General features: G+C 32.5%; 1 protein-coding gene across 1 annotated transcript in view; it reads right to left on the bottom strand.

Annotated features, from left to right (window-relative positions):
- Positions 1-435: 435 nt before the first annotated feature.
- btsz (bitesize) overlaps positions 436-12505 on the bottom strand; it is a 72380-nt gene continuing 60310 nt past the window's right edge. The window contains exons 6-11 of the mRNA XM_089226180.1: positions 8122-8267; positions 4553-4737; positions 3850-4114; positions 3591-3775; positions 3260-3468; positions 436-1487 (exon numbers count right to left, since the gene is read on the bottom strand). Of these exons, the coding sequence (XP_089082306.1) occupies positions 1342-1487; positions 3260-3468; positions 3591-3775; positions 3850-4114; positions 4553-4737; positions 8122-8267 (1136 nt within the window). The 3' untranslated portion in view covers positions 436-1341. The remainder of the gene's footprint in view (positions 1488-3259; positions 3469-3590; positions 3776-3849; positions 4115-4552; positions 4738-8121; positions 8268-12505) is intronic.

Below are 12505 nucleotides of genomic sequence, written 5' to 3'. Positions count from 1 at the left end.
ACCGTCTCCGCTCAGAATCGTTTTTCGTATACAATGATATTACATCAATTAATTCAAATTTAATACCATCTATTACAGTAAGCCACTTGTAAACTATACTGTACAGTAGAGCGAGCGACATCAGCTACTTATCTGCTTTTTTTCTTTAATTCTTCCCAGTGCTTTAGAAAACTTACTAGGAATTTTAAATTTTAACCTTTTTTTACCATGCATATATATGGAAAAAAAAAATGATTATTATTCATTTAATTTTTTTTCCTTTTTTGTACTTGACTTATTTTTCAACTCAATGCGCGCAATTGTGTTGTATTTATATTTATATACGATATTGAATTTAAAAAATATATATAACACACCTAACACATACAAAGTCATTGACACAGAGATAGTATGACACTGATGTGTGCAGGTTTAAATGATAATAAAAACAAAATATTAAATACAAAAAATAATGAACTTTACAGTACACATCGTATAATAAGACAATAATAAGTACATATTATATTATTTTTTTCAGCAATATGTTTACAGCACTCATAAGTTCATTAAATGGTTTTCGATAGAAACATATTTTGGCTACTTATATGCAAAGTTTCATACATGTTCGTCATTTTAAATGAACGAGATGCATATTATTTTTAGGATAATCTCCGAAGAGTACTCTCCCCGACCCATTTTCTATTTTGCTCTACGATCCGACAAATTGTACATAAACTATACACTAATATAAACTTAATTCTATATACTTTAAGTTACAATAATAATAGTACTTAATTCGTAAAATAAAATAAAAAATACTGCACATTTATCAAGAAATAAATAATACGATGAGATGCACATAAAACGCACAAATATTATTCGCGTACACGTTAAAAACACGTAAATATTAAGACTTTATAATAATATGTATTATATAATAATAAAAATGATGATAGTAATATTAATATGATGCGAACAAAATTCGAATGGAAGACCGAAACATTATAATTATTATAAAATCTTCGCTTGTTACACGATCGAAATATTATCAGATCACAGATATTCTTAGCGTTTATATAAAAACAACAAAACAAAAAAAATAAAAATAAAAAAAATAGAAAAAAATAGAAATAATAAAAATAAAATCAAAGAGCAACTTCTCCATCGGTGAGTAGGTACCTACATAATACTATATCATAATAATGATAATGATAAGATCATTAATGATGATACTGATATAATGTACACACATCACGGAGTTGAATAATAATAATAAAACAAATATACGAAGACATATACATATACGTCTGAAGAATAAAATAATTGATTTTTGTGTGTATAAAAAATAAATGGATATTAGTTTTAATTTTTGCTCGCTAACTCCAGCGACGGTCGCAACGTCAGGCAACCTTCGACCCAAAAGTTTGGCCTGTCCAACATCCTTTGCCATAAGGCAATTTCTTTTTCATTGGAATCCATCCAGTCGACTGGTTTACCGTCACACATACCTAAAAAAACAATTATTTTATTTTTTTAATTAACATACACGGCATTGGTAAGTATTTCAGTATTTTTAATATATAATAGAACCACTTTATAGAATATTGTTAAACTTAAACCTGTAAATTCGTTATGAGCATTAGAAATTGCATAATGCACATTAATAGGTGGGGGTGAGGTTTAAGTTATAGTTATAAGAAATAATTGTAAAAGGCGTAATCACAATGAAGGACTAATAACAATAAATGAATGATTATTATGATAATAAATATGTACAAATGAGGGAATGGTAAAAACGTGATGTACAACAACATAACTAAAAAGGTTCTACACGAGATATTTATTTAGATAATAATATTTATATGTGTGTGTGTGTATTGATATGGTTTCTCATAAATATAAATAAATATCATAATATTCCGAATTCGTAAGTTAAATTGCAACGAACAATTTTTCTCATTTCAGGTCCTCAGCTGATGAGGTTTTTTGATATGAATTAAAAAAATGACTCTAAAGCACAAATATTAAAATGTTAGTTTACAGTTTACCCATTAATGACAATCGAAAAATCTGTTACCAATTTATAAACTAGACTATGGAGTTATTTACAAGTTGTTTTATATTTGTAAAATGAAACAAAATATATTTTTACAACTATATTAGGCTAAAATTAATAATCATATTATCATAAAGAAAGCGTGCCATTTTCAAAAGGGGATAAATTACTTTAGCTTATTATATTATATTATAGGTACTCGTGTAAGAGTTTACATTCACCCAAATATACGGCTGATCACACAACGCACAAGTAAAATAACACTATTGTGATGTGTTTACAAATGGATTGAAAATTTAGTAGAAAATAACAGATATAGTGAAGTTATTTTACAATATATACCCATTATACCCATACATTAATATTAATTTATGTGGCATACTTCATCTACAACATGAAAATAAATATTCTTAGATGAATAAAAAACATTTTTTATCATCGCGTTATTGTTTTCCGTAAGTTCAAGAAAATAATATAATAATATAAAGCCTGGGTATAGGAATAAAATTAACTCCCTGGGAATCTTCCTCTCATAAAAATAAATACACCACTGATTAAATCGTTTTATTAACACTAATCGCCACAATACAGTTCTTCGTGTTAGGTAGGTACCTATATTAAGTACGATAAAAAAAAGTATTTGTCCGGGTATTGCTTTATGGACGTGTATACAGTGGACAGTGGTGCGTTTAAATCACGCATATAGGGTTTTTGATCTTCGTGTGATGCGACGTCCTCTCCAATTGATAATTATTGTATACTACGTGCTCGTCATCGACGCCCACTCCGACTCGGCAATTGAAAATTATCATTGTCATTATTACGGTGTGTACGTCCTAATACACTGTGAATTGTGATATCGTGGCCGGAAAACACCGATGATAATAATTATTATTATTGCCATTATAACGGAGTGAGTGAGAGAGAGGAGAAAGAGGTCGTGCTTACGTTTCAAAACTGCGTTATACGTGATTACAACATTCAACTCAAGATGTCATTATCGTCACAAAAAAAAAGTTAGACGTCGGATTGGGTTGATGATTGGTACGGCATCCCTCCTTCCCCGACTCTACGGTTTGTCACAAAACGACAACACATTTCTGCGTGGATTTTACCTACTGTATTTGTTAATACATCACTATCGTCGAGACTACGGTTTTAACTAAATTATTCGGATTTTTTATTTTTTAAAAATGGTTACTCGTCAATTAAAAATTAAATTACCAGAGCCCAATGATAGTCGGACACCTCCCAAGAACTCATTGCTACCCAAACGATCGTGGTCCCAAACAGTCAGTTCCAGACTCCGTTCCGCCAATTCTTCTAGAGATACGTCTCGGTACGTAAGCGTTTGGTTCCAGTTCGGGTTGCACGTCTTCCGGGCCACGTTGGTCTTCTGCTTGGAACTACGACCCTTGTCGGGTAATAAATAACTGGAAAATTGGGTAAAAATAGATTAGCATAAATTAAATTGTTTAAAACAGTTAATAAAAAATATGTATTGTTATATTTTATATTAATTGTATCGTTTCGATCATTTAAAAAATTGACTCACCTTTTGCAAAACGGATCAGATGAACCGTTAGACTTGATCGCTTGAAGGTTTTTTGCGTCTTTCACTAGCAGAAGGAATGTGCCCTTGGTACGTTTTTTTGAGTTTGGGTCGGGTGGCACACACTTCAGGCCGACGATAATTTCGCCTTTGTTACTGACACACATAGTATCATCTAAAGGTTCTATCTATAAATACAAAATCGCACTCGTTAGACATAGGTCCTTCGTTTGGTCATATATTTTCATAAAATAATACTAACTCGTTCCTGAAGTGGGTAGAGCTTTGGTGATGGATCATCAAATATCATATTCTCCAGAGGAAGTTGGACCTCGCCTAAGAAGTTGTTGCGTCCGAACATGTCCGAGTGCCACACGCTTAACCATAGTGTTCTATTGTTGAGCTCTTCCAAAGGTAGACTGTATTTGAGCACCTCATCAAATATTGGGTTCATTGTATGTTTCTTCACTCGAGTCTTTCTTTTGCCAGCCTTAGATTTGTCAGGCAATAGGTACACTTTTACGTAGCTAAACAAGAAACAACGATGAATACAACGGTTACTAATATTGTTTCTCAAAATTAGACTTTTTTTAATCAAACCTAACTTTTAATAAAAACTTCTCAGGTTCAATACAAAAAAAAAATCTAAATTGATAACGCGCAATACGACTATACACATTATAATATTTAAAAACGATTTATTTTGATAATACACGTTGTATAAGACTCATATAAATATTAGTATTAAGACTGTCGGAGTCTGTTATTTATTAAGGGACGAAGATTCAGACAAATTTAAGTTACTGGCGCAGAAGTGATTAGTTCACGAGACATTAATAGTTTCTCTTGTAAAGGAAAGTTGTTTTACATTATTAAAATCAAAACTAGGCCGGGACCGTAAATATGACGACTATCGTATTTCCTGAACTGCAGAATACACTTTATAATATGGTCATCGTACTTACGGGTCAGATCTGTTTCGTTTGGGATCGGCAGCTGCCAGGTCGCGACAATGTTTGACATTGATCTCGAACTGTGCTGCTTTATAGTTGTACTGAAGACCAAACTCCACCTCACCTCTGATAGGTACCATACCGTACCTGCCCTCTCCGGCACCAGAGTAAACAGACGCCATGGAATCGCTTCTAGCCTGTGAATGAAGAAAATCGAAGGTTGTCATATTAATAGACACTGGTATGTGTACTATAGAATATACATAATTGCATACATGGGCCATGTACGTTCTCAAGGGGGTAAGACGAGGCATTCACCCCCCCCCCCCCTATAATTTTAAATTTGTTTTTTAAGGCATTATCTGTAACGCGTAAATTTAGTAAACATAGATTACTTTTAAAATGTACGCATTAAATGTATAAAAGAATTTTCATTTTCATTTAAAATTAATTTCCCCCTCACGAAAAATGTCCGGAGACACCCATGATTGCGTACGCAATGTGCAGATTCGTTTTCGGAAATATAGCATGACGAACGATTCTTCAAAGCAATAACGCATATACAAGACAAAATTTTGTTTACTTGAAAAAAACCTAAATTCACAAGAGCCGAAATTGAAAATTTCTTCCATAACGAAGATTACGAACTTAAAATCACTCTCGGTCTAACGACGACGAACAAAAACAGACACTATATATAGTCTATATAAGTCTGATAAGTTATAATCGTCGTGGCTGCGCAACGGCGGCAGACAATATTATTTTTAGAAGTAATGACTACTGCAGTAATTTATACACACTTTTATTTAGTTTGAGCTCCAAATCTGCCTTATTTTCGCTAAAATCTTTTTCGTATACTTGAGACACGTTGTCACGGATTCGTGTCGTGAAACGCTTCACGAGTTGATCATTATTAATTAGAGCTAACGAAACGAATCGATCATTAATTTGCGAAACGTTTGATGCACGAGGGATGTTACGATTTGTGATTATTGTATCTGTTATACGCTACTTCAGCGGGGCTACATGCGTTCCAGCTTTACATTCTTCCATAAAGACTGTTGTAAACGATCTTTCATTATTTTCGTTAACTTTATGATATGTGTCTTAAGTGCGTGTGCGTCTACAGTGACAGATGCTATATCTACTGTTTTACAGGATTCAAAAATATTTTCATCCTATATAGTGAAAAATAAAGTCGTATATCTGTGCATGGATACGAATGTACTGCGATAAAATTAAATAAGGAAATTCGCTCAGTATAACTTGGAGACGCTCGAACCCACGATACTTATTAATAGGTATGTACCAGTTTTTTAAGCGTAATCGTGTAACGACTATAATATATTGGACGCGTTGGAATTGCTGTTCTCGTTAACGGAGTTTAAACGCGCGCAAGTTAATAACATAATGCATACATAAATATAGTCTAAACGTTTATTATTATTATTATTCATAAGACGGTATCTCGGAGTTTACCGAGAGAATTAAAGAACCACGATAAAGAAATAAGGGACAGTGGAGGTAGTGGTAGTAGTTATAGTGAAATGAACGGTGGTGCCAGCTACGATTAAACTAAATATACGACCGCGGATTTCTGGTTCAGCCGTGGCATAATATTTTTATATATATTATTATTATACGTATATAGCAACATCGCAGAGACGAGGAAACTATAATAATTTAGTAATTCGAAACATTTTGTTGGGACCACCGCTGGCGGTGCTATACACCGCGAGTTTCTTCGCTGCAGCAATAATCTCACAATCGTAAAATAATGAAATGTACAAAAGTTAGCGTATAGAGCGAGTGGGCGCGCACCTGTATATATATAATATAAATTCAAGTAAGTGGATTCGCGGATGCGAGATAGGAAACCTTGAAAGTTGTGTTGATTTTGTTTCACGAGGAGAAAAAAAAAATATTAAAAGCCTTCGAAAATGCTCAAGTTGCACAGAGCGCGCACATTAATATAAAAAATAAATTAATCGGTCCTTGCCGTAGTCAACTCGAGCGAAATCCAGCAGAATTAAACACGATAAGTCCTGTGCAAAACAAGATAAACGGCGACGACGTAGTCGTAAACACGTAAAATCGTATATATTGCGAGGGGAAATCAAAAGGGAAGATAGCACACTACGGCGTTTGGTCGTATCAACTTATACTTTGCATTGTTTAAAATTCACGTTTAGTAAAAGTACTGAAAGAAATAAAAAACGGCAAGCGCGTGTGAAGTGCGAGAATCAGCTACGGAAAAAGTATATAATAGCCGCGCGTTCGTCTTCTTTGTCTCACAAACCGTATAATTTCACTCAGGCGTAGGCAAGTACACAGTTGGTGTAGATTTAATTTAAAAATGAGATCATCATGACTTTGAACCAGTGTAAAGGTTTAAAAAAAAAATAATTTTATTTTAATGTCGTTCTAAGTAAGCGTTTGAAAATATTTGTAATTAAACTAATGACTTGTATTAATATCAAAGAAAGCCACGCGGCACAGCTGGTGTTATAATGTTTGTATATTTATAATTAATAAATACTTTATGGATAAGTAAACTTTGATACCGTACCTAATTACTATATACTGTAGAGCGAATATACGATGAGCTTAAATTTGGAAGCGACCAAAATTGAAAAAGTAGGTATATTCAAAATGTGAAAAACATATTTTGACAAACATATAGGTATGTAGGTTAAATTCAATAGCCGTGTGTCATTTTCCCTATAGGTTTTCCAATGAATATTGAAAAATGGCCATTTGTTCAATTTCTTAGATATTTAAAAAAATAAGATTCATCGTATGAAATAAACAACTGGATCCTAATTTCCTAGATCCACGATTTATCTAAAGAATTTAACGAATCTTAAGTGTCACTATATTACGACGTCCTATTCATTAACCGTAAAGAGATTATAGAGGCCCATCCGCATTAAAAATAATTCGCGATATAACTCACCCTGACCATGGAACGTTTTCAGACTTTTCTCCTCAAACTGATGAGGAACAATTTGAACACCGAGTGGAAATCGTACGGATTAAACGCGAAAACACTCATAATGATAAATACGATCTAAAGTATTTTCAAACGCTATAAATCTCATCCCGTTTTACATAATATGTTTAACCTTCGGTAAGTATTGTTGATACAACCAAGAGTCACTCGTGTACACATCTAACAAACGTGTTGATGATTGACTTCCTTATACCTCCTCTAATCTAATTTACTTTTTGCGTGTTATATTAATAATCACACCAACAAAATTAATAAATCGTTATTATAGAAAATTTCTATCACTGCCATGGAAAAATCTTAGGCGTTGATAATATGATATGATCGAACAATATACTCATTGAGGAAAACACACTCAGAAGGCATTTAAATATTTGTATAATGTAAATATACTTTAAAGTATACAAAATAAGTAAAATAAGAACTGCAATAAATTGTTAAGTAAGCCTCGAACACGGTTCACTACCATAATCTTGTAAATGTTTAGTTTTAAAGGGTAATTTACTCATATAATAGTTAGGTTAGGTTAGGCAAACCATTATTTTACGAATAATAAAAATAAAACACTTACCACGCCCAGTGAAGAGCTCGTCTTGTGCGATAATTTTTCCATTTCGTCTTCGGGTTTTGAGCAAAAAGCTGGACTAGCCAAAGGTTCCGAACCACCGATGCCGCAGGCTATCGTCGTCCTGCAATCGTTGTCGTTACCCGTAGCACCTGCACAAGAAACAGAAATGAAAATAATTTGAATATTATTTGTATGTCCATCGCTCTGGGTATAAGAGTTTTTTATCCACTCTGTACACCCCTAAATGGTTACCCTACGGCCTTCATGTTATACGAGCTACCGTCACACTATTATTTACGACAGCCGATCATTTGGTGTTGCAGGTAATGTTGGTATCGATATTATTACGAGTTTCATTATTTTAATAATGTTTGTCATATTTTATGCCACGCACAAATCCATTACGTTGCCACCGAACACAATATAAGCGGTTTGTTATACCGACTCGTTATTTCATAGCTTACATTACCGAGAGTTATAAGAGGACATAACCGTTTCGGTAATAAAGAACCTTATGTAATCTATATACATATCTTAGAACGAATAATATGATTGAATTATTTCAATAGGTACCTATCATAAGTCAGCACAACAATTATTGGCTATATTCAATATTATAATAACTTGTAATAGTCTGTCCTCTTCCATCATATTATGGTTGCCACGATATATAAAGTTAACAATTTTATTAATTAAACATATTGCGTAATGCTTTTTCTTTCGCAGTAATTATATCTTGTTTACATAGATATTCCGTGTTATTAAAACGTTGCTATTAATTTTAATAGTATAATTAAAGTAGTTATGATTTTAATGCTACTACTAATGAGGTATAAGTAGAAAAATTAATTTTATATGGTAATAAATTAATAACTAACAACTCTCCGGTACATGATTTGATTATAAAACTATTCAAACAATACATTATATGCTTGCGGAGTTAAAAAGTGTAATGAAAGTATATTATGAGATGAACATAATAATATCCTACTACATTTCAGGATGCGTTGTTCTATCACGAACCAGCAAAATAACTTATTCGAAAACGATACGATTTTACAAAAACGTTTCTACTTTTATAACGAAATAGACACTGATCTACATTTTTTCATAATTATAGTTTCTAATAGTTTTGTAAGTTTTTAAATAAAAATTGAAAATGAATAAGATTGTCAGAGATTGACGACAAAATTAAATAATCACCCTATACATAGTCACGTCATCATAATAAAATAAACATCAAAAACCTATCTTACATACATGTACGATTCTGTTTTGTTGCGAAATACACAAAGCCACGAATCGTTGTGAATAATACATATACACACGCCAATATAATCATTAATATCGTATGGTTACAGAAATCAACGGGTTGGAACCCGGCGCGTTTCACCTCTTTTAATTAAGCATTATGTGATATCTACTAATTAACTATCGCATCAATGAACATTGTGCACCATAATACACATACATGTGTGTGTTTGTATTGTGTATACATTGTATACACGTAATATTCATTCATTGTTTTTTTTTTTTTTTTTAAATTTTGTACAGCTGCAGCCAACAGGTAAACTTAAGTAACGAACAACGACCGAATTGTAATATCGAACATCAATTCGGTAATCTACACACGTACATCGCTGGTAGTTTCGGTTATTTATTCCCCGCGAGTTCTTTACTATTGTTTGCATGTTTGATTCGTTTAAAAAATCCCTAGTTAAAATTTATTTTTTACGTATTTTCAATTCCACTATGATTTATTTTACACATTAATGGGTTTAAAATTAGCGAAACAAACTTTAAACAATTTTAATTCGCAAAAAATGCTGATTAACCCAAATTTATTGTATCCCGACTGCATATAACTAATTACGGATAAGATATGCATTACATTCGGTATATATAAGTGTTAGGTATAAGGAAATCGATACGGTTTTATCGTCCTCTACTGCCAAAGTTTAAGTTTAATTAAGGCTCATTATTGGACTGTAAAAGATTAAAAATATCATATAAAGATTATAATCATTTTTTCAAGTTATGCGTATGTGTGTATATAATGCATATATATAAAACAAGAACGAAAAATATAACACAGGTGTTGGACCACATACACGTTTCCTAAAACTAAAACATTTGTACTGTGCAAGGAAATACTGCAGAGCAGCAATAAAAAAGTAAATGAAAGTTTTCAAACATGCACAAAGAGCACATAAAATTATAAACCTTGGCAATAAAAGACAATGGTAGGAACCAAGTGAATTATTATTCGAGTAAAACTTTAGTCGATAGATACCTTATTATTCGGACGCCAATGAAGTGTGATATGTTTCCCAGAAATAGTTAAAATAAAAAATAAATAGCGACTTTCACGGCAAATTATGTTTGTCATTACAATATACATAGGTATATTATTATACAGAATTATATTCCTATTTGGTAATCTGAAGAAAATGTTTTCGAGTAGGACACTACAGATCCGTTCGATGTAATAACAGAAATGTAGGTTAAATAAATACCGATATTTTATGAGAATTATAGTTAATAATATTAAGTTTTAAGTACATACCTAGATAGGTATTATTATTGTACATTATGTGATATTAATTCTTCACACATATTGCTGCAGGTTCACATCTGCGGCGCAAAGAGAAGTCGCGTGTACGTATAGGTATTACGTAAAATAGTAATATCTGCTATAATATAGTACTCGTTATTTAAATAATCGTTCGGAATTTCGAAATCGTATCTTTGATTCAATACAATGTTTTGGGTGGGAAGGATACAATAACGTGTAAATCGGACGATATATAATATCATAACGTACATTATTTCACTACCGCGTCGACCTTCGATTCGATATTATTGAACACTATATCACGGTCCGCACATTTCGGACAATGCAGTTTTGAACTTGGTTTTTTTGTTGGTATAATCCGTTTCTTTGGGGGAAAAAAAAATCCGTAGCAAATAGGATTTTCATTATATCTCGTCGAACAAGTATAGTTTTAACAACGGTAAGTCTATAACGCCGTACGTATATATATAATATTGTGATTACAGGTTTTGCTCCGAGGGCGAAATGGGTATTGTTTGACGTCGAAGTGAAACTTTTGTTGCATCGTACGATTTACTCGCACTGCACGCGCGTCGACACATTTGAGCTGGGAACATCATATTCGTGAAAAATCTATGAGATAAACGATCTTAAAAAAAATACTGAAACGATCTGGCAGACTATATTGCTTCTTATAACACCTTGTAACGCTCAGAAATCGAATATTATTGTTTCATATTATACCATTATGGTATTGTATACAGAGCCGCGATGTGTACCAAAACATAGTTTATTAACTATTATATACGTACGATCAGTACATTTTTATTGTACAATTGGCGCATAATAGTTTTAGAATTTGTTGTAAATTGTGTGTGTCGTGGAAATAAATTACTATTCACCGGCGCCGACACTTAAGTCTGTGAGTTAAATAGTAGAAATATTAATTTATTTTAACTGATGTAGGTCTCGGCAACATTTTCTTTTGAAACATCGCGGTGAGGGCATAACGATACAATTCAATCGTAGATATATGATTAACAGGAAAAATTGGACACACGCGTCTGAGCAAACTTCTCGGTACCCATCCATATGCACATACCTACACATCGTATTCGCCATGCGCACAATGGCCAGCAATGCAGATAAAGCGACAAAGATTTATCACATATTATATGCTCCCGTTGACTATATCCGCTCAGCCACCGCTGCTCTTGTGATGTGAACTGTCGTATAAGCGCGAGAAAGTATTATTCCGGTATTTATAGTATGTACCTGTGCGAACACTATAAAACGACAAAACCACGCCGTCGGTCAATTCGTTTTATATCTGTTGGCACAATCGATTTTATATTACAATTTATAATAATAACTACTCGTAATAAGTACATCTCATATATAATATACTATATTATCTTTGTGACAATTTTCCTAAAGAAGAGACCCAAAAGCACCGACACGTTACGTCTCATAATATACGCAATAATGATCGCTTTAAGCTCCTTGCTATATCATCATGAGTTTTGGCTGGTTTCACAATTCCAAAACAGTTTTGTTGTTTTAAATATTTTTGTTTAACTAATACCCAGTGTCAGATTTTATTTGGGATTCGGTGGAACGGTACCATATTCGGTAAAGTACAATAAATAAATAATAATACTATACAAATTATGTAAATATTTATGGGGAATATAAACATATATATATTGTAATACATAGTAGCGCCGAACCGAAATAAAGATTAAAACGAATCAAATAAAAGATGAGAATATGATGAGAATCATGTTGTGTAACTTGTTATAATATTATTATTTTAATATATTAATGAACGCC

The sequence above is a fragment of the Diuraphis noxia genome, unplaced genomic scaffold (genome assembly GCF_037042655.1).
Source record: "Diuraphis noxia isolate RWA-SAM2 unplaced genomic scaffold, SU_Dnox_SAM2 contig0004, whole genome shotgun sequence".
Classification (NCBI taxonomy): Eukaryota; Metazoa; Arthropoda; class Insecta; order Hemiptera; family Aphididae; genus Diuraphis; species Diuraphis noxia.
This window is presented reverse-complemented; position numbering and strand designations above follow the sequence as displayed.